Source organism: Pyrgilauda ruficollis, unplaced genomic scaffold (genome assembly GCF_017590135.1).
Source record: "Pyrgilauda ruficollis isolate IOZ18807 unplaced genomic scaffold, ASM1759013v1 scaffold74, whole genome shotgun sequence".
In the NCBI taxonomy this organism is placed as follows: Eukaryota; Metazoa; Chordata; class Aves; order Passeriformes; family Passeridae; genus Pyrgilauda; species Pyrgilauda ruficollis.
Genome location: NW_024529266.1, coordinates 4344228 through 4368317, shown reverse-complemented (window position 1 = coordinate 4368317; position 24090 = coordinate 4344228). Strand labels below are relative to the sequence as shown.

General features: G+C 40.0%; 1 protein-coding gene across 2 annotated transcripts in view; it reads right to left on the bottom strand.

Moving 5' to 3' along the window:
* RCL1 (RNA terminal phosphate cyclase like 1) overlaps positions 1-24090 on the bottom strand; it is a 30520-nt gene that overhangs the window by 3770 nt on the left and 2660 nt on the right. Inside the window, exons 2-8 of one of the 2 annotated variants that reach the window (XM_041486185.1) lie at positions 23741-23812; positions 22732-22907; positions 16696-16770; positions 14978-15102; positions 12425-12550; positions 10736-10892; positions 2258-2361 (exon numbers count right to left, since the gene is read on the bottom strand). In XM_041486185.1, coding sequence (XP_041342119.1) covers positions 2258-2361; positions 10736-10892; positions 12425-12550; positions 14978-15102; positions 16696-16770; positions 22732-22907; positions 23741-23812 — 835 coding nt within the window. Of the gene's footprint in view, positions 1-2257; positions 2362-10735; positions 10893-12424; positions 12551-14977; positions 15103-16695; positions 16771-17216; positions 17370-22731; positions 22908-23740; positions 23813-24090 lie in introns of those variants that run through there. The other variant, XM_041486187.1, reaches the window with a different exon arrangement.

The following is a 24090-nucleotide window of genomic DNA, read 5'->3' as shown; positions in this document are numbered from 1 at the left end:
AGCCTGCTTACAAAATAAACTAGTGCATTTTCTTGATTTTCACAGAACAAAAAAAGGGTAAAAAATTAAAAAATACTCACAATGAGAAGTGATTGGATTGTCCCATATGCTTAAGTGTGCACTTCAAACACTAATATCTACTCTTCTGAAACATTCCACATAATACTTACTTTACAGGGGATTACTTCCCCTTTCTGCAATGGGACACTTCCCTGTCTTCCCCTCAAAATCTGATAAATGTTGTTCAGGAGTTGAGAAAAGCAGTTAGGTAATTTTTAGCTCTCATGTGATGGCACCACCATTCTTCAGTTATCACAGTACTGTACCTTTCACGTATACAGCACCGGTACCATGATAACCGAAAAAGGACAGTTCATACTCTTATTGTTTGATGCCATTGCCAGATAAACAAACCTCCCTTCATTTGACTAAAGAAAACTGCTCAGTCTCTAGAAATAACTGTGATCTAATAAATCCCTTGAAAGTCTGAAAAATTAAATTTTTGATAAATTGTTTTGATAAATTTGTTTTGATTTTTTTTTTTGATAATTTGTTTCCCTAATCAGTTTCTCCTAGAACTCAATTAGGCCACTGCCGTGAAAGATAATAAAAGGTGTTTTTATAAATACATTAAAAACTAAAGGAAGGCCATGGAAAATCTCCTGCTTTACTGGATGTAGAAGAGAACATTGTCATCAAGGATGAGGAAAAGGCTGAGGTCCTCCATGTCTTCTTTGCCTCAGTCTTTAACAGTAAGACTCATCCTCAGGGCAACTAGCCTCCTAGCTGGGGCACAGGGAGAATAGATCTTCTGAAATACACAGTGAAGTACTGAGCCATTTAGACACTCAAGAATTCTATGGGATTGGATGGAATTCATTTCAAGGGTACTGAGGGAGCAAGAAGAAGAACTCCCCAAGAAAATCTCCATCATGTAGCATCAGTCCTAGCTAACTGAGCAGGTCGCAGAGGACTGGAAGTTGGCCAGTGTGATGCTCATACCAGCAGGGTCAGAAGGAAGACCCAGGAAACTATAGTAATAGCCCATGGATTGGATGGGTACCCTCTTCACTAGGTAAAAAACTGTTCGTATGGCTGGGCCCGGAGCGTGGTGGTGCATGGAGTTACATCCAGCTGGTGGCCAGTGACCAGTGGTCACTGACCAGGGCTCAGCACTGGGGCCAGTTCTGTCCTGTGCTTAGTTCTGGGCCCCTTGCTCCAAGAAAGACATTGAAGTGCAGGAGCATGTCCAGAGAAGGGCAACAGAGCTGGTGAAGGGTCTGGAGCACAAGTCCTGGGAGGAACACCTGAGGGAGCTTGGGGTGTTTAGCCTGGAGAAAAAATGAGGCTCAGGGGAGACCTTATTGCTCTCTACAACTGCCTGAAAGGAGGCTGTAGACAGGTGAGGGTTTGGTCTCTTCTCCCAGGCAACAAGTGAAAGGATTAGAGGAAATGGCCTCAAGCTGCACCAGTGTAGGTTCAGGTTGGATATCAGGAAAGGTTTTTTCACTGCAAGGGTTGTTAAGAATTTAAATGGGCCACCCATGGTGGTGGTGGAGTCACAATCTGTGGAAGTGTGAAAGAACCAACCAGATCTAGCACTATGGTCTAGTAGAGAAATAGTGTTCAGTCAAAAGTTAGACTTGGTCTTAGACGTCCTTTCCAGCCTTGATGATTCTGTGATTCTGTAACCTGTGTTTACAACTAGCAATATAAGAAATGAATTTATTTTCTATCCCCTGGACAACTACCAGCTACAGACAAAGCTTTAGTGAAAACTGAGACTAAAGGACCAGATAGGATTCTGCTGCCCAATAAAACCTTGAAATAGCACATAGCTCTATGAATTGAAGTTTTAAGCTGTTTCATAGGAAAAATCACAGCTTTAGAGTTTGGCTAGCCGTTTGAAATACAACATTTAATGACACAGCTACAGAGAGATCACCAGGGAAAACGTACTAGTGTACACTAGGCAACAAAAAGCCAACTGATGTACACATACATTCCACGTCAAGAACCATCAATAAACCCTGTCTCTGCAATTCTCAGAAACAGGAATAATATAGAACAGTAAGGGACTCATCCAATATGTAGAAACAAACCCTAGGCAATTTACATCACTTTTCTCATTTGAAGTCAGGTACAAGTTGTTCTATTTGTTACCACAGGCAAAGTCTTCCATACATAAAAATAGCTGTGCAATGAAACTAGTGAATTAAAACAAGACTGTCTAACTGAACTGAACAAAACAACTTACGTGTATGGAGACAGAGGTCCCAACAGGACTTTGGAAACGTCCCGCTGTCCAAGGGTCATAAGGAGCAGAGCAAGGCTCTGATTTGTTGAATCCACACAGCCTCCCTGCAAACCAAAATGTTTTCATAATTAATCTCTGTACAAACCAGAAACTGGGATGGGAGGAGAGTAACAAAGGCAAAAGATACACTTAAAAGGGTGAAATACCACTCCCAATTTTTAAGGGCCAAGAAGATAAAAATCTAGATTTTTTAAACAATGACAAATTAATTTCACATGGCAGGCTGGGAGAAGAACAGAACTAAAACAAAACCCGTAGGAAGGTCACATTAAATATTCCTCCTAATCTGTTTTAACACCTCAGAATGTAAACACTGAAGAATTTCTTTGCAGTAAATTGAAAAAAGGTATTGGTTCTAGTTCGCATGCATCTGAAGATCCAGGAATTCCAGCACTTTATGATAACAGTTACATTTGCACAAATAGTTCAGTGTTAGCAGATGCAAAACAGCAAGTTAGAAGTTATTTAGCACTTATCCACAAAAACCCTTGCTGCCAACTTTTGCGAGTTTACACTTGTAAAACATTCCCCCTCCATAATTAAAATAGAAGACTTTTTTTATTGCTAAGTGAAAGAGCCACACATAAAATTAAGGAGAACCACACAAACTCTTTTACATATTTGACTGTAGTAAGTCATATGCAAGGTAAATAGTTCTGTATGTGAAAGGTGTTTACTATGACGCATACATTAATTAGAACTGGAAGGCTAGAATTAGAAATAAGAATTGTTTACAAAGCTGGAATATAAATTTAAAGGGATACGTTCAGTCAAGGCTGCTGTAGAGACTAGCCATATGAAATCTATCTGAACAGTTTTCTGCTGCATCAGGCCTAATGCTAAGTCCTCTGAATAGTTTCTCTGGAGAGACTTACCTTTTTAAAACCAAATTCTCTAATGAGGTAAACTGACAGTTACCTTTGTTGACAAGGAAGGTAACCTATCATAATTTCAAGATATAACACTATCCAAGAAGGCAAGGGAGAAAATATATTTTGGACTACACAGATTAAGAGAATCAGCCAACGTGACAACTGCAGCACATTTACTCAGTGAGAGGCAGAAAGGGAGAGCCTTTCCAAGGGGGGATACCGAAGACTTAATTTTCAAGATGGCCTTGCTTCTGTGTGACAAGCTGCAGATCCATTCTTCTGAAAAAAAGTCTGTGCATTACATGCAACGAACTACAGCACAGCAAAGTAAGTAGCTCTGTTACATTCACTACCATGACCCAACTCCTAAAACATGCTCTTACAGCAGTACTTGCCCTCTTAACTGCGCAAACTTGCCATAACCAAAATGAAGCTCATATATTCAACTTAATGCCGCCTACAGGACTGATAAAAATTTTACTTTATCTTGAGTGAACAGGGGACTTGCAGAATTTGCTGGTGCAATCTAAAGCCACAGATCTCACCAGCTGTATTTGCCAAGGAGAAACACATACCAAGGCAGATAAGAGTTTGGTAAGAAGTATTCCTGACACTAGACTTTGTGTAGTTGTAGTCTGATTAGTAATTCAAAATGCTCCTTCTTACTTGGATGAAAACTTCACATTTTCTGAGCTTGTTTTGTTTCTCTACAGCTGAAAACATTGTAAGGTATCTACTTTTATAACCCAATTTATACAAAAGCTTCAATCAGCATGGAGACAACCATGTCCTAAGAAATAAATCAAACCACAATGCATCCATCATGTCCTAACTGCTTACATAAGTTTCCTTGCTGCAGTGAGTCAGTCATCCCCAGTACTGCTGTGCATTTGTGGCAGTGTTCCCTTGTGCCACTCTACCATCTCCTCAGGAATTCTTATTAGACATTGACCTTGATTAATGCCTCCTGGGCAGTTAAGCTCCTTTTTAGCTTATCAGAAACAGTCTGCTCCTAGGAAGTTCTGCCTAACAAACCACTGTTTTCTAATGGACAATCTTGGAACATTATTTTTGTCTACATCGTAGCCCAGGTGGAACAATACTATTGTTACTGCACCTTTTGACGAAAATTCCAGTAACAACTGACCCAGACTGCAGCCAGAACGGAGAATGACAGAAGCCTAAAGCCAAGCATCTCACAACCCTACTGGCAGCAGTACTAAGTGAGGGTCTTTGACTTCTCCAAGGCTACAGAAGGCTGCACCAGCACCTCCCCCGAAGTGGTACACCTCTTGAAGCTCAACAACCCTCAAGTCTTCAGTACTTGGAGAACAACCACCAAAAGTTGTTGACAGGGTCTGCACTGATACACTCAACGCTCAAAGCTTAACTCTTCAAGTTATATGTCAGGTACAAAGCCATCTGACATATTTTACTAAACATGAGGGGAATTTTTAACCTTTTTATATACATCTTTATGTCTATGTGTGTGCATGTATGAATTGATTTAAATATACTACAGCAAGCGTAGTATGAATGTTGCCATCTCCTAATTTTTCAACTAAGTTGCTACTGAGCTTATAGAAAATCTTACTGAATCATTTTGTAAGTGTTAATCACAGAATCAAAGAATGGTTAAGATTGGAAGGGATCACAGCAGGTCAGCTGGACCAACCTCCCTGCTCAAGCAGGATCGCCCGAGAGTACATGGCACAGGATTGCATCCAGACTGTTCCTGAGTATCTCCAGTGTGTGAGACTCCACAGCCTCTCTGGGCAACCTGTTCCAGAGTGCAATCACCTGCACTGTAAAGGATATGTAAAAATATCTTCCTCTTATCTAGGTGGAACTTCCTGCGCATCGGTTTTTGTCTGTTGGCTCTTGCCCTAATGCTTGGCACCACCAAAAAGAGCTTGGAACCATCTTTCTGGCACCCTCCCTTCAGATGTATCAATAAGGTCTCCACTCAGTCACCTCTTTTCAACACCAAACAGGTGCAGCTCGCTTGACCTTTCTTCGTAAGAGAGATGCTCCAGTGCTTTAATCATCTTTGTCACCTCCTCTAGACTGCTCCATGAACACCATGTCTCTCTCATCCTGAGAACTGAACACAGCATTCCCATATGTAGCCTCACCAGGGCTGAGTAGAGGGGCAGGATCAACTCCTTCAACCTGCTGTCAGTGCTCTTCCTAAGGCACCCCAGGGTATCATTGGCCTTCTTGGCCACCAGGACACACTGCTGGCTCCTGGACAGCATGCTGTCCAACACCATGTTGTCCCCCAGGATACAGAGACCTATTCCCCAGTGGCTCAGTTCCCAGCCTCTGCAAGTGCCCAGGATTATTTTTCCCCACATGCAGGACCCAGCATTCACCTTTGCTGAGTTTTCAGGAGCTCTTCTCTGCCCATCTCTCTACACTGTTGAGGCCCTCTGAAGAGCTGCATGGCCCTCTGGGGTATTGGCCACTGCTCCCAGCTTTATGTCGTGAGTGAACTCACTGAGAAGACATTTGTGCATTTGTTCAAGTTATTGATAAACAAGTTAAACAATGCTGGATCAGTACTGAACCTTGGGGCCTCCAGCCAGACCCTACTCTACTGATTACAACCCCCTGGGATCTCCCATTCAGCTGGTTCTTAACCCACCTCCCTGTCCACTCACCTAATCCACACTTCCTGAGTTTGCTTGTGAGGATGTTGTGAGAGACAGTGTTGAAAGCCTTGCTGATGTCCAGGTAGACAAGCAACGCCTTCCCTGTTTGTTAGCATCACTTGAGCAGCACACCATTGCCTGGGGGATCCTCCACTACCTATGTCAGGAAATTGTCACCCATGCTTTCCAGGAACCACCTGGGCTGTTTGTGTTTCACTGTGCTGGCTCTGCAGCAGATGTCAGGGGAGCTAAAGTCCCCCAAAAGAACCAGGGCCTGTGACTTTGAGGATGCTTCATGCTGCCTGTAGATGGCCTCGTTCACTTTCTCCTCCTGATCAGGCAGCAAACACCCACAACAGCAAACACCCTTACTAGTCTGCCCTTTTATCCTGACCCATAAGCTCATCATCCTCACCAATACAGAGCTCGATACTGTCAGGGTTGTCTCTCCTGAACAGGGCGTAGCCCTTCATGCCAACATTCCAGACACATGAACTAGCCCACCATGTCTCTGTCACCGCAATAAGATCAAAGCCCTGTGACTGCATGCAGGTTTTTAGCTCATCTTGTTTGTTCCCCATACTGTGTGCACTGGTGCACATGCAGTTTACAGAAGTATTTGATTATGTCAGCATTCCAATAGTCAATGATTAAATGCTGCTATGTTCTTGAGACAAATTGTTGATCAAGTCGGAAGCTACATTTTGCAAGGGATACACTTTTGTGACCCAAAAGGAGGACCTCCCTTACCCCTTTTGCAGCTTTATCCTTTTCCATCCTTACCCTCTTTGCATTGCCGTTCTCTGCATAAATCATTGTAGAATCACACTAACCAATTTTTCTTGGCGTGATTCATCTATGTAATAAGTAATAGTGAACCTTGCCATCAAACTTTGCAACATGTCAACAAATTTATAAAAAAACTTCCTTTTGACAATACTTTTGCCAGCAATTTAAGTGATCTAAACCACTCATTTGCAACACCATTCCTATAAAGACAGTTCCCAGACAGTGACATTAAGTGATTGCTTGTAATCTAATGACTGACCAGTAACTTCTGCCAAGTAAAGGACTTAACGTTCCCAAGGAGGTCAGGTTTTTTTTCTATCAATCCACCTGCCACTTACTCAAGAGTCAAAAATTAGAAACAACCCTCCCAAAAGAAATGGAATGGGCAAAGTCAGAGCCAAGGTACGTTTGTTCCAAAATAACTGGTGCTCATTACCAATGCAGAATGCAGCTTCTAGACTGTATTAATTCAGTCTATGGCAGCTTAGCCATTATTGTTTACACTGACTACAGAGCCAGATCCAGCTAGTTGTGATAGTATACACAGGTCCCTTAAAATCCCATCCATTTTTAAATGTTGTACAAATACTACAGCTGACATGTACATACAAATATCACAACTCAGCGTATTGGACAACAGTGTCTCGAAAAGGTTTTTTCTTCTGAGCTTGAGCCCAGCTTTGATTGAGTGTTAGCTATATTTTGGGACACACACAATTTCCTCCCTTACCTGTGTGGTACATATTTGCAGGACTCAATAATCTATTATACAAAGGGTATCAAATTATTGCAGAGGGTTTGTATTTTGGTTTTTGGGGTTTGGGTTTTTTCCCAGAAGAATGGAGCAAAGCCTTACCACACTGAAGTAAGACCATCTTGAGAATTAAGCCATTAATGAAATCCTTCACTCATTTTTGCTCTATTTCAATAAAACAAACAGCTTTAGCCCTCCTGCCCTTTCAAGGTCCCCTAGCAACTCAGCCTTTCTTCATTAAAGAATTCAGCCTTAAATAGGTACTCCCCTATTTTTCATGATTACAAAGAATATAAAAATTAAATCCTTTTCCAGTTCTTCCAGACCTTCCATTCTGCCAATTACTCTCTACATAAAGCTCCCATAAACAATGTCTTTCAAAGGCAAGAGTTAAAATCCTTACTAGCCTTCTACAATTAAGCTTCAGAAAGAACTGCATATGGATTTGTAATGACAATGCTAGTCAGTCACTCCATTACCCCCTCTTGCAGAGCCACTGCAATTAAGGCACTGTGCCACTTATTAGTCTATTAGCTCTGACATCTTTCCATCAACAAATGTGCATTTAAAAACTCTGCTGATTCCAAGAATCATGCAACCTAACTAATATATTTTTGAAGGCTTAGTAAAAGGACTTCTAGCAAGACTCAAATCCTTAGATTTCCTAGGTGGTAAACTTTACACAATGGCAAGCACTTTACAAAATGTCCCTGGACCCCTTTCAACAGTAACTGCAACTCCAGCAGATTTGTGGGTGATCCCAACACCTAAAGCCCTTTTACAGAGAATTGTCTCCAGTGCTCTCAGGGTGCTCTCCTTGTCTGGTCAGCCCGCCCTGGCTCCCACAGCATAGTACCTACTGGTAAAAACACAGATAGTGGAAAAATCCCATAAAGAGAAGATCTAAAAACAGGAAAATAAATTCTTCCTTGAGCCCTGTATTCAACAAGTAGGTGGTGTAAAAATATGTGAGACTTAAAGATTGCCCGTTCAGAGCAATCTATTCTTGCTTTTTCAGATTTTTAGTTTCACTAAACATCTTACCTAGGCAAACAAACATAAAAAACTAGTGCAGTAACCTAAACAAACACTGTGCACTTTGCAACATGTTTTTATATCCCCTCTGCATCCAACACTAAATCAAACTGACCAACAAAAAACCCAAAAAAGACCAAACAAATGAAAAAGCACCCCAAACAAAAAATAAATGTCCAAAAACCAAACACCCTAAAAAAGCCCATCCCAAAACAAAAAACAAACTAACCCCCAAAAATACAAAGGAAAGAAAATTAAAAAGAAACCTTACCTTTCAAAATTCAGGCTAGCACTGCAGGACCACATGTGTCACACATAAATTCGTCTGTATTTCAAAAACTACATAACAAACCCCATCATATTGCCCATGATGGAGGGAGAGGGGAATTCACTAAATAATGACTAAGCACTGCAGTGAAAAAGTAGCACAAAGAGCCAAAAATGCTACCAAATTCTAACTTTTCCACAGTGAGCTGCTACAGTGAAGGACAAATAGTCTGTACACTGCTCAGCATTTTTCAGTCACTCTTGGACAGAAGTCACCCACACGTAAAGGAGTCTTCTAGCAGCACCAGCAGTACCATAGCAAGCCACAGCTAACAACCTCACTCAGATTCTGATCTTCAAAAACACTGAAACCTGATAGCCTATTACTTTATGATTCAAAGACTTGTCTGACCCTGATTCCTCCTCAAACTTTTTTTCCTGTTGTCTTAAGATTCTCACTATCCTTTGCAGAATTTGACTCATCATATTTAAATGGCTGCCACACACTAAAGCAGAAAGTTACTTGCTTTAGGCCTTTCCAGCCCTCTTCCTTCGTAAGTTCTCTGACATCTGACTCTGTGCAAAACATAACATCTGGACAAATTGCCTCACTAGTTTTAATCTACCAAGTGCTAAATGGTTTCCAAAGGGGAAAAAACCCCTATTGTTGCTGATAAAAGTATGTGGAAACTTGATTTTTGATGTCTCTAGACACATGACTACCAGAAGATGTTTTCCAACATGTACACAAACAAATTACTGAAAGATTTTTGCAGTTCACACCTGAAACAAAATAACTACATGACAGTATGTAATTGCAGAAACAGACAGATGTTTCCATCACTAGCTGTGACTACATTCTTGACACAGGCCGGACTTTCAAATACAAAGGGCCTAGATTGTACCCAGCAACCCATGAAATACATTTTGGTGGTGGTATTTCTGTGACACAAGAAGCCTGGGCTAGAAAAGTCCTTTAGCAACATAGTTTATCTGCTGAATAAACATAGCCAAAATATTAATGGAAGACTGAAAAACGTGGCCAACTAGTAATTCAAACAGATAAAAGATTTGCAACAGGGAAAGAGAAAAATAAAATGGGCACAGATGAAAAATCTAACACAGGTATGGATGTGATTTATGAAGTTGAGGGGCTTTTTTACATTTAACTGCATTCCCTAACATAGAATCTCAATAATGGCAGTTTTAACAATTTGTGAAGTCACATAGCTTGTTAACAGTTCAGAGCAACTACTTGTTTTTTTAAATAATGAGCAAAATTTGTACATGACTGCCTCCTAAAGGCCAAACATGTTTTATCAATGCTAAAACGTAGTTATTTAAACATTTGTGGAGATACAAATCAAGGCAGCTGGAAGGTTCTTTATTAAATTGGAAACTCATCAGGGTGCTATTTGCCAAATAATTTGTAGCACTGAAAGCTGCTTATCCACTGAAATTCTTGCCACAAATGAAAATCATTTTAATAAAGAAAAATATCTATGCTGAAGAAAACTGTGATGCACTTAGGATTCCTAAGTAAACATCAATCCAGCTCCCTTCCAACAACCCATTAAGACAATTCTTCATTCAACCAATAATTCTCAGCACAGTTGACTTCGTCATCATCATTACAAAGTGGTCAACATGGAGCCTTGCAAGGCTTTTTTCCCCTTCTGTCTCTCCTATGTTCTTTCACTCATAATGTCCAATTCCAACCACTAGTTTAGAAGCATGGACTATGTTACCCATTCATACTATTTAGAAGAGTAACAGCCCATGTGAATGAAGCTAATTGAATTCTGTTGAAGACAGAAAGCAACAGTGAACAGCCACTCCCATGATTCATAATACATATCAGACATTGGAAACAGCATGCCCCAGTAACTCATTACACTGTTAAAGGAGCCACGCAAAACCACTCTTGACCTGGATGAAAACGACACTGGCAGCATCAGACAATTTCTCTGCTTGAATTTGCACCTGTCTGAGGGTGCCACTTCCCTTACATCTATACACACATATACAAAACATATTGGCCACTTACTCTGTAGACCTCCTCAAGCAGCAGCTTAGCACAATTCTGGCCCAGTTCCTCAGGAAGTATAGCTGCTCCCTGGCCCTGAGGGTTTGAGGCTAGCTCGGCACTGAGAATAGTGCCATTGATGGTTTCTGCAGTAAGGCACATGCCAAAACCTGGTGATCTGAAAGAAAGTGGAAAAGTGCATTTGATTGAAGGACAAAACTGGAGTAATGAGTCAAAAACTTCAAGTCATAAACAGCCCCTCCCATAGGATGACAAACATCCTGTTTGATACAACAGATTGATGCTGGAAAAAGAAAATTAACAAATTAAAAGTCAAACCCAGTACCAGTAGCCACAAAACCCTCTATGTTGGCTTTTCCTGGGCCAAACTCTTTAAACAGAAAAATGAAAAAGAAAATAAAGAGCCATACAAACCTCAGAAATGCTTGGGGCTTTTTTTAATAGAGGAGGGTACCTTTTACATTTATTTAATTTGTGTTTGATAAACATTTCAAAGGTATCTGGTGTTTATTCTCTGCGACATTCAAAACCAGAACTACCCTTCTTTAAGGCTTCAGCTCTTTCCCCTGGAAGCCACAATATTTAGCAAAATTAGACTAATTACTTAGTATCAAGGATACTGCTATCACAGTGGATTAATATTTAAGATGATTGCCACAGTAGCATCAGAAACCCAGCCAGCCAGGTTGAAAGTGATTCAGTTCCTCTTCCCATGCTATTGTTTATCCCTCTGCATGAGCTGCATGTAGTAAAAATAATGTTGCTGCCCCAAATAATTTGACTTTTTAAATTTCATAAGCAGATGAAAAACAGAATTGAGACCCCAAAACTATACAGCTCCCAGAAACATTTTTGCAATTCTGATCCTGTAAACAGCTTGGAGCCATTAAAGTTACAATCCTGGCATATTAAATATGATGAAGGATTGGAAAAGACAAAAGATACCAAAAATTTCTTCAACAATTTCTACGTTCATAAACTTTTTAATCTAACAAATTTTAATGAAATATTTCAAAAAGCAGAAATATTGAAAGAAAATATGCATGCCTGCATTTGAGCATACAGACAGAAAACTATCAAATGAGTTATCCAGAATCTTTCAACCTCAAGGAAGAAGAAAACAGAGATGACAGATACCAGCAAAATTGTCACAATAGATCCACCACTTCTGTGTTCTGTCACAAATCAAAATCTGTGGAAGTACAATAAATTAATTTTCCAGTCCTCGCTAGTGAGAGGACACTCCTTCAGCCATTCAGCAGAAGACAACTCATACTGCTTTAACACTTCCTCAAAACACCTCGGTCCCATCCTTAATATTACTATTTCCAACAGAAGGTGTACAGTCAACTTTGAATCTTGGTTTCCTGAACATATCATGACACCTTGATCTTAATCTCTCTTCAAAGCAACAGATTTAAAGATGAAGGGGACTCAAATTGCCTTTAGTGGCAATAATGATGTATTGCATTCCTTGTTTAAGAAAACACACTTCTATCCCTGTGTAAGTATCTAGGAAAACAAATGTATCTAGTGAATCACCCATTCTTTCTTTGTGAGAAATATTTATTTCAAATCAACAAAATAGAAGATTGTGATCTAAAGCTCAGTAAAATTAGATCAGGACACCCCAGCAAATAAACAAATGCAGAATAACACGTCTGTTTCCTGTAAATTCTGGATACTCACTTTCCAGAGCTGACCCCCTTCATATGGTCTGTGTAGATATAGATGTCTGGGAGGAATTTATTCAGGATGCCCCTTGCAGATTCCACCATTCTGTTTGCCATCTGTGGTGACACTCGGACAGAGTATCTACATTTCTGAGCTAAGAAATCCATTGTGATCACAAGAAAAAATTGAAAGCAGAGAATGACAAAGTGAAGAGGTCCCAGTGCATTATTTCAGAAAACATGTGTTTTATACATCTATTCATGGGCTTTTGTCCATGTTCCTGCACCTAGAGAACCATATGCATGTAAATGTTTTCTAGTCTTTTCATTGATGTACCTTGAAGTACACAGAACATGTGCTGAAGAACAGATTACAACTAAGTAAACATCTATCTTGAAAATGCCCTTCATCAAATTTAAATTGCTGTTATGTCATCTTCTACTTTCTTATGATGGAGGAAGTCCCACATGCTCTGTTCTTCATGGTTTATCAAAACATGATCCTGAGTGAAGTTTCTGTGAATTTGCAGCAAAAAAAAATCTGCCTTTCTGTTTCTGTCAGGGAGAAATTGGGAAGATGAATAAGAAATTAAAGACAAATGTTCCAACAAAAAAAAAAAAGTTAATTAAAAAGCTCTAAGAAAAATATATTCGCCATCTCCAACCATTTTGCAATGTTCTGAGGCTATCAAATTCACTAGTTTTCTAGTCACTCAGCATCTGAAAGTTCCAGTAAAGAAGAACCTACCACCTTACCACCCACCCCAACCCACCTCTTAACAGTACCTAAGAGATGAACAGCCTTTCTGATCTTGTACTCAGGTGCTGCTTCAGAGAAAGTCCCAAAAGATCTTCAAATGTACAAAGCACATTATGCTTTAAATTCCAGCCCAACTATAATGCAGACTCACACTCTACCCATCTGCACATACATTCACACAGCAATGCAGAGAAACACACTCTCAAAACTCCCAGCTGGCAGGGAGAAATTTTCTTTTCTGCAAATTTCTATAGCATTTCTTATGGAGTAGGCAAACCCAAAACTTTAGGATCTTAAGGCAAAATCATTAAAAAATAAACTGCTCTGCACAGTTGATGCACTCAGTATTTTGGATTATATAAAAGGCTGCTGTAATATGATCTCCACAGCTGTGAGGAAGATTTACTCAGATGAATCTTGGAGGAATAAAAGTACACATAAAAAAGACATATGGGCTTATCCTTTCAGATGTTTTGTATTCTATTGCCTTGAAGGACCACTTAATAGCTAAACTAAAATGAGTCTGTCTCTCACGATGCTTAAAGGCAAACCTATACCCCTGAGAAAAGGCCCAGGAAAGCCTACAGCAAGGTAGAAGTTCAGAATTAGATCAGATACATCAGTCAAAGTGGTCCAAAATGGTGCTGCATATTAGTGTCAATTTAGAACAATGGCAGTAAAGTCATGATCATTGCTTCCTCCTCCACACAGAAACAACTACTTACTACAGAGCAGAATGGAGGCATAACAAAATTACCTTCTCCACCAATATACCACAGCAACTACCACCAAAAGCACAATGAGCTGCCTCCTTTCTGTTCTACAGCACATATACCCAGTAAAACTGCTCTTGCTTGGCACTACTGCACTTATCTAAATGCCGCAATTGGACAAGGCAGTGAAAACATCCAGTTTATACACACAGTTGTGATGGTATGACATAAAGTAAAAGAAGAAACAGACTGCAAATCTACACTTCTGGCAGAAAACATGACCTCGTTCCTGCTTTCCTTTTGAGTAATCAATGCCAAATCATGTTTGGGCTCTCAAACACAAATTAAACTACATGTAGGCCACCGCTTAAGACAGTTTCATGTAAGGGATTTCTACCTTCTTTCTACAATGACAGCAGATTCATGACAGATACCATACAAAAGCCACAAGAGAAAAATAATGTCAAAAAGAAATAAACAATCCAAAACATTGGCTAGATTTGCAGCTGTTTGAAAAAGTATGGAGTTCACAAGAGTATTTTGTGCCCTTATCTCCATATGGAATAAAACCTCCTCCACTTCCACCTGCACTGGTTCTACCAAAGGTGAAGAGCCAAGGAACCTTCTTTCAAACCACACCAAAAAGCTTAGTGTGCTGCAAGATGTAAACTGAACTAAGATTTATCATGCTAAACTATCACCCCATCTAACTTCTGCTAAACTAGTAACCACCAAGATGTCAACTATTCAATGCACAACTAAACTACATTGGTCACTACTGAATTTACACACAAAGTAAGATTTCTCTAAGCCTCCTACATTATGTGATGGAAGGAATTTTAACTTTTTCTTGCTATTGAATTTTAAATAGTGCTGTTCAGCTTTGAATTTATTCAATGGTTTACAGATGCTTTTTGAATAGCAATGTTTTGAAAACAGGAGTTTTGGGACACAGTTCTGAAATCTAGTTGTATGACCCCTCTGTGTAATGTTGGCCTGTGTTCTGTGCTCAGAACGTGGTTTCCAAGTTAGGGGATTTTTTTTTTAATAAACAAACCAATTTAAAAGTAGAAAAACAGACAAACAAAAAGGATACGCAGTTCCTCTGATGCGCTTGATTTTTCCAGGGTCTGTGAACTGAACAGGCTGCAAGACCTTTCTCACTGGGCAAGAAAACAGTATCTCTCCACCCCCTTTGGGAGGCATTCCTCTTCGGTTGATCTAGAACAAATAATGGAGGAAAAAAAGCAGGTTAGTAAATAGTGCAAAGAATGTACCTACACCCCCCAAAATTACACTTTTATTTCTCATAGAATAAAATGTTTTAAGTAGGGGCATTATGTGAACACAGGCAAGAAAACCACATCCTAAAAGCAGAAATAGATTTTGCATCAAAACTAAAAGCAGGCATTGATTTTTTCGTTCCTCTCAAGTAAAGTAAAGCATGGCTTCTCAATAGAAAACAGTGCAAAACCAAACAAAAACATCTTTACCAAAACAACCTTGGCTTAAGACTTGTCTCTAGTAGCAGATTGCACCTCGCTGCTAAGGAGACTAGAATATTTGATTTGAGCTGAGCTGATTACAGCATGGTGCTGATAATGCCAAGGTCGTGGCTTTGATTCCCATATGGAACATTCACTTAAGATTTGGACTGGATGACTTCTGTATGTGAGAGACTAAAATGAACTCATTCCCACTAACAGGTCTGTCTGGCCTGAGCCAGTCCCACCATTCCAAGGCAAGGATGGAGCTGGGACATGGGCCAGTGAGTGGGTCTGGGTAGAGAGGCCCAGAGCCAGGCAGGGCAGGGCTGTGGTGAGCTGAAGGCCAGCCCTGCTGCAGGGTGACAGGAGCAGAGGCTGGCAGTGCCAAGACAATGACAAGGGCACTTGGGCTGTGGGCAGGGTGGGGGTGAGCCTTCGCAGAGCAAGGCACCAGCAGACCCCAGTTGTGCAGCCAGACCCTTCACTCATTTCTCCCGCCTAAAAGAAACCCAAATGTTGTTTTGTATCCAGATTTATTGGGCCTCTGAAGACTGTAGTCTTCATGAAAAATGGCTTTCCTCTGTTTTCCGAACTAGAAACAAACCTCAACTACTGTAGTTATGATATTTTATTAAAAATCCTTTGCTAGGATTTTTCCCCTCCTGAGGAGCTGGGAGCCTCAGGAAAGAAATGTAAACAATATCTATCTGCTGCTGTGGAATGCAACAGGTGCATCTTCCATTGGTTCATGTGGATTGTTTTCAATTGATGACCAATCACAGCCACCTGTACCAAGGCTGTGAGCAGTCACAGGATTTTGTTATCATTCTATTCTATTCTTGTTCTTTGTAGCCTTCTGATCTTTCTGTTCCTCTATTCTTTTAGTATAGTTTTAATGTAATATTTTAATATAATATATAACATAATAAATCAACCTTCTGAAATAGAATCAAACCTTGTGTCTCCACACACAGAGAGTTCATCACAACAAACTACCCAAACACAGATTCAGCTCTCCTACAGGTGAAAAAGGTTAAAGATACCATTTTTAATTCTTAGCCCCAAGCATGAGGCAGAATGAACAAGTAGAAATAAAAAGATAATAAATGAACTGATAAGCAACAAAAAGCAAAAGGGTTTCTCAGTCTTCTTTGCAGACTAAGGAAAATCACTACTTTCTCCTTACCCTCTCTATCACTGTGTGGTTCGTAGCCAGAACAAATTATCTGTTAGAGACAGAAACCCAAAGCAAGCACATGGGCCCATGAAGTACTGCAAGAGCATAATTTCAACACATGCTTGAAAATAAAGGAACAAACTGTCTTACCTTGATTTCCAGACTTTCACCATCAATTCCAAACTTCCTCAGAAGGGGTAGAGCTGTTGCCTTAAGGACATCAACCTATGTGGAACACAGAATTTTAAGAAAAGACTCTCTATTTGAAGTAAGGTTAGTCAGTAATTTAAAAAATCACTAACAGAGACAAGTCTTCTTCATAGAAGTATTTTATGGGAAAACATGGGAATGCAGCACAGAGAGCTACATCATTACTAAAAAAAATGTCCTAGAACAAATTACTGGCAGATAGAATTTCCTATTCTGGCTTTCCTCCTCAGCCTGATTTTGAATGTCATTATGTAAAACAGCTTACTTATTTCTCTGAACAGTGAAACATTTCTCTGAACATTTCTATGTTATTGAGAAAATAATATTCTTCCGTCATTACTAAAAAACTCCTATAGCTAAACAAATTAATGCAAGAACCACTGCACTTTTTTCAATCATCACTGCAAGATATAGCTGCAGTATTTGGCAGAAAGATCATTCTATCAACAACTTCTTTTTACCTGTTTCTAAGAAACAGAAGCTTATAGGTAGCTCCTGCCGAAGCACTTAAAAGAATCTGAAGTGGGTAACACATCATCAGTGTACTCCCTTTGAAGCCAGGTGCTCACCAGGTCCAGGTCTGAACAGAATAATCCTTGTCATTGCTCTTTCTAATTCCTAAGACTACAGGGACTGCCCTCTTCTTCCCTTTCTGAAACTTCAGTAGTGTTGCCAAATGTGATATAAATTATTTAGCAGTGCAACAGCACAAGGAGTTACCCAAGACAAATAGCTGTGGAGAGACAGGATCAGGACGGCACGACCAAAGAGAAGATAAACACAGATGAAGGAAACAGTCATGAGGTAGACAGTATTTGAGAAGGCAGATAAAAAACACTCTCTTTCCCACGCCTTCAGCCAAAATTCATAATTCCTGAATTTCATTTTCTCTGCTTTGAAAAGAGTGCAAGCCACTGACAAAATTGCAGTACCTCACCTACAAATCTGTGAACATTCTGTTAGTGGTACCTGAGGAGCTATGAGTGTGTGTTGTAGTTCTCATTTTCAAATCCTGCTGGACAACATATCTCGTTTCTTACAGAAAGGTATTTGCTGTTGGTTTTAGTATCAATATTTGAATGTCTGTGTTAAAACAAACAAAACTACAAGCCAATGCTTAACTTCTTTTAACTTACAAAGTTTACAGTTTTTTAAAGCCAGGCTACCTCGCTTTGGCCCTTCAGTAGTATTCATTAACTGTACAAATTTGACTTTTGGAGCAAAGCCTTTATTAACATGCATGTGCACAAGCACGTGAATACCACTGGCAGTTACTAACATGCATGTGCATAAGCATGTGAATACCACTGGCAGAAGTCTCAGCAAGCTGATCTGGTTCAAATGAAAATTACACAACATTTCTTCCTCCTTCTCATAAAACAAAACATACCAGTAAAAAATAAAAACTTTACTGTGTAGGTTAAGAACTCAAAAAACTTCAAGACTTGTTGTAGTTTTCAGTCCTCAGAAAAATTCCAGGCATAATACTTAAGAGGTACCAGACAGACAAATAGTAAGACTGACTGTTCCAATTTTGCTGCCTAAACAGAGGAGGCAATCAGCAGTATTTGAAGAATGGGAAAAGGCTGTTCTGCCTCACAAACAAGCAGGGAGTTGGGCAGGATGAGAAGCAGTTCAATGAAAATCAAAAAACAGCAGCTGAACTGAGCTGTAAACCCATTTTTCTATCCTTCTGCCTACTCTCAGCCATAAACCCCATCCCTTAGCTCCCCTTGGAGGGCAGTTATTCTATTTCCAGAACAGACAGCACAACACCAAGTTGCACCGAAACAGATGCATCATACCAACTAATGGTATACCTCACCAAAAATGACAACATTCTAAGTCACATAAATATTGCTTATTCGCGAAGTTGTGTAAATGCAAATCACTTATCACTTCCCTTTAAAGAAATCTACAGTAGCTAAGAAAAAGGTAGAAAAGTAATTTTAAGAATCCCTTATCCAGTGCAAAGATATATTAAAAAACCCAACCAAAAAAAAACCAAAAAAACCACCAAACCAACCAACCAAAAAACCCAAAAAAACCCCAAAAACCCCACAAAAAAAAAACAACCCAACAAAGACAAAAAAAACCCCCACACAAAAAACCCTCACCCAGATTGAGATCCTGCAGCACATGGATACCTGAGAAACGGAAAAGCACCAGTTGGCCTCTATATCCATTGGCATTGCACATATCACTGAGCCCTACCTAACATACAGTGTTATGTTTTGCAAAAAAGGGCCTAGAAGGGGAAGGGAAAAAACAGAGTTTAACAGGGAAGAAAGAACCCTGGGAAGAAAACTCAGTAGGAAAAATGTCTTGTTTTCTACAGACAACTATTGAATTCTGATTAAGATTGAAGATTACTGCTCCTAAGCTAAATTTTAATATACTAGCCTCATGTCAGTCATTTGAACTCAAAGCCCCATGCCATAGCTGTAAAAAACCTTCAACATCTGGAAACACTAAGATCAAGAATGATTACTCTAAAACAGATTACTGCAGCTATATCTAAATGTCAGAATAACAACACATAGAGAAGAAAAAGAAAATAGGAGCCATCATTTGCGTGCCACCTCCATCCCCTTCAAAAAGGCACTTTACAAAGGGTACACTTTGCATACATAATCACTACACAGAGAAACTTTAAACTGCCTCAACCCAGTCTCACATGGTTGGTCCCACAAGCTACCCAGGGCCAGATCTCACCAGCAACAGCACAAGAAAACACATTGCAAGTGTAGGCTGTCAATGAACAGTCCAGGCTGGTATTCCAAAGGCTTAGCTCTTCCTGACAAGTGAGAGCAAAGCAGCATTCCTTTCATCCATTTAGGATGTATCACTCACACAGTAATAATACTGCACAGTATTATCATAGAATCATAGAATGTTTTGGGGTTGGAAGAGACCTTAAAGACCATCTAGTTCCACCTACCACTGCCATAGGCAGGGACACCTCCCACTAGAACAAGTCCCTGTCCAACCTGGCTTTGAACATTGCCAGGGTTGTGGTATCCAGAACTTCTCAGGCTGACTTGTTCCAGTGTCTAACAATGTATCAAATAATATGGATAATATTATTAATAATGTCAGCACAGTCCCACTTGGAACACGTGCATGTTCACTGGCCACGATACACTTTAGGAGTGATGCCAGTTGTCAAAGAGCTTTCATTGCAGCCTATTGGAGGGCTATTAATGTATGTAAACAAACACCACAGTAAACACATGCTCTTACACTCCAGGAACGCAGCCTGACCTGTGCCTCACTGAACTCAGCTAAAGTCTTTCCTTCTACAAGATGTCCTTTAGAAATTCCTCCTTTCACCTGACTCTCTTCTACTCTCCTCACAGCAGGAGATCCACAAGAGATTCCCTTGCACACACCTGACAAGGTGATCTCTGGTGAAAAGCAACCTCCAACCACATAGCAATCACATCCAAAATACTTCTGTGTAAAAGGTTGTGCAAAAGCAAAGATCTTGGTGCTGAAGAGCAGATTTCACAAAACCCAGTGGGTCAGCCTACCTGTTTACTGCCATCATGAGAGAAAGGTCACACTGGCTGTAAGTGGACATACACTCTGCTGTTGACATTTGTGGGTTGCTGGAGGACAGTTGCCTCACCATTGTCTTCATTATGGGCTACAGGGGAGTCTCTGCTCCAGTGCATGGAACACCTCCCATTTTTCACTGTCCCTGCTCTCTGCAGGGCTGCTTCTCTCACATATTCTCACTCCTCTCTCCAGCTCCGGTTTATTCCACTGTTCCACCCCCCAGCACTTCCCCCTTAAAGCTGCTACCCCAGCAGTGCTACCACCATCACTGATGGGCTCAGACTTGGCCAGATGACATGGCCTCTGTCAGATTAAGGGGAAAGTTTTGTCAACTTCTTAAAGAAGCCACTTCTGTAGCATCTCAGCTCACAAAATCCAGCCATGCAAATCCAATACAACCCACTAAGCTGAAGTAGAGAGGTTGCTACATGAAGATCAGCAGGTAAAACACCTAAACTTCCAGACTGTAGTCACACTGGTTTGCCTTTCCACCTTTGGAAAGCAGAAAAGCATACAGATAGATAAACAAACTCAAGCACTTCTTTTTGGGCAAGCACAGGTAATAATTTTTCACTGAGTTTATATACACGCTCTGTCTACTGAAAAATAAAAACCAAAATCAATTTAAAACCAAGTTTCCATTTACTTAAGCATACAAATAAATTAGGGTAACACTTAAAATTGTGCTTTTAGTCTCAGAAACCAGCAGAGACATATGTTATACCAAACAACTTGTAAAAGTGCTTTAAGTACCTTATTGGTGTGCACCAGGATTAATGTTTACTCAGGCAAGTTAAACAGACATAAGCCAGGGTTAAACCAATTTTAGGAACTGGTATTCTGTTACAATCACTTTACAGTTAGCAAGTATGAGCTGAGTCACAGTAACTGAATCTGTTACTGTGTTGTCACTAAGAACTAAAACATAGTGTCTGCTATAGAACAATGAACTTAAGATGTAACTCTTTGCATGCATTTGATTTACATTCAGCATACAGAGCTTGGGAGTCAGCTGATGTATGCCAACCCACTTGTCTAAGTTTTGGCAAGTGCAAGCACCCTTCAAGCACAGAATGGCCTTAATTCTTGCACCCATTTGAACTAAAATAGTTTAATCTCAGGCCCATGTGACTCATGCCCAAAAGGAGATAATTCCCAGAATCAAGACTCCATTGCTTAGATGAGTGTCTGAATTTACCTGAAAGCAATATGAACATTGCACTACTCTTCATCTCCAGATTATGCAGGAATTTCTCCATTGTGATTAAGTACTGAACAAAAAAAGGACTTCTTTGATTCTTACTACTTACAAGAAGTACAAGAAGTGCTTTTAATCACAATGACTGAAAGGGTAGCAAAAAATACTCCCTCTTTTTTTCTTATAGTGCTGTGTACAACCCACTTTGATCATCCCTTGACTCATGGGGATGTCTCACAGAGCCACAGGTGAGAGAGTGAGTTTTTTAAATTACCAGAAAAACACAGCTGAAAAGTCATAAATTCGAGCAGGGGCTCATGTAGTATCTGTAGTTATACTTCACAGGTATTTGTATTCATTTAAACTGGTTAAATTTTCATATTACAATGTGTCCTTAATTTACTCAGAGGAAAACAGGCAAGGTCTAATCACCATTCAAAAAGTAAAGAGTAATGCTGTTCTCTAAAAGCAGAAGTCTATGTTTGGTGTTTTTGGAGAAAAATAAATAAAGAGCATGCTCATTAATCATTACTTCAGCATTCTCATCACATCTCCCACAGCTCATTTCTGTAACAACACTGGTACAAAACAAAGGACTACATATCAATAATAGAAAGCAAGGCAAGCATTTCATAGCCATTTGACCTACCACACCTTCTGGCATGTTTCTGAAGAACCAGAAAGTTATTACATTCTTTTGCTACTGTAATTGCCTAATCATCATGTGACTCCTGTTTCTAATAGAAAGAAGGCTTGACAGCAGCAGTGGTATGACTGTGTCCAGAATCGAACAGAAGAGACAGATTTCTTCCTTTTTGCACTCATATTTTGAAGACACCTTCTTCTTTATAAAGTAAATACAAGTATGGGGCAAGAGAAATAATCCATTGAAATTCTAAGAGAAGAGGAGAACCAAACCTGTGTCAGGGCCTCACAATGCATTTAAAAGGAGTTTGCAGGGGGGAAGATGGAAGCTGTACAGAACTGAACATCAGTTCAGCCAGGGGGATTAAAAACTGAAGTTTAGAGTATGATACACTCTAGTTTAGCAGGTGGTTCTTTAACTCAGAGAGTTTGTTAATGCAGCAACAATAGATACTGGATACTTCTGGATGTGAGGAGTGCTAAAAATTCAACACGTTTTAGACACTTCTTCCCAATCTTGTTATTTTAGGGGGAAAAATATCCTTCTCTGATACTTAAACTTTATTACTTACCGAAGGATCTACCTGATCATTTGTTACTCCCCTCAAGACAATCCTCAAGGGATGCTTCATGAAAGGTGCCAAGCAGAGCAGACTTTCCAAGTAGTAGCCAATACCACGGCTGGGGCTGCAGTCATGTTCCAATGAGCCCCCGTACAGAAGACCAGGCTGATAATACAAGGTAGTACCTGGGGAAGAGGCCAGGGGAGCAAACCAAAACGAGAGCACTGTAAAACACTGGCCATTAAAACAGCATAAAAATACTTTGCAACAACATATGAGGCAAATTGGAGGCAGAAAACTATATGAAAGGCTAAAGCACTTCCAGCACACTATTTACATGTCTGCAGCTAATAAATGGGTCAGCACATGAGTGGGTCTCTGTCCTGCACACCATTTTCCTCTTTTCCCCTCCAACTAAAACCAAGGATCTCTTAGCAATCTCCAAAATGCTAATACAAGCAATTATTATTTTCCACAGAAGCTAAACCTTCAGTCTATTACGAGTCATTGGAGTCTTGGCATATTGAATGCTAATTCATTTGCCTTACTTACCAACAAAAGATCATTAGAATCCTTAAAAAAAAAAAAAAAAAAGGAAAAACTCAGACCGGGTGAGGTTATCACATGGAATGCTTTTCACCCTAATCAAACTCATTTCTAAGCATGAATAAGCAAGCAGTCTGGCTAAGCAGTTTGCCTCTGTAGAGGGTAAATCTTCTTTTTCTTCTACAAAAATTGATTCTGGTGCAGAGGAACCTTTGTGCACTGTGAAATCCTGCATACCTAACAAAATACTAATTTTAGTTCTTGGGCAATAGAGCTTCCTTAGCTCCCTGCGTTATGGTGGAGCACTGACCTTCTTGCATGTGATCAATTACTGCAAAACTTGCCAACTTTGTTACTTCTGATCTGCTCAGTCAATCTTATCTGAACACCTACCTCTATCAAGACAAGACTTCCATTCTACTGCAAAAATTGATAAATCCTGGAGACCAAGCAGAAAAAAAACAGATCTCACCTGTTTGGTTTATTTCAATCCGTGAGCCATTGGTCACTTTGTCAATCAGGCGAATAAAACTTGCTTCAAAATCTGAGGAGTAGAGCACAGACAGAATTGTAAAGTTTCTTAGAAGTTCAACATCTTACTTGTACTTTTACCCTTTCCTGCTTTCCATGACAGTAAGGCTACTCTCACTCTTCAAGTTGTGGTATAATGCCACCACATGTGAAAAGGCAATTCTCTGTAAAAACAGAGATGTTAATGTGAGCCTCCACACTTACAGGCGTCTCAGATCAACCGAGATGCCCTCAGATGCGGCAGCTAGACTAGTCACACTCTTCTCCCTGGCACACAGCACATAATAAAAG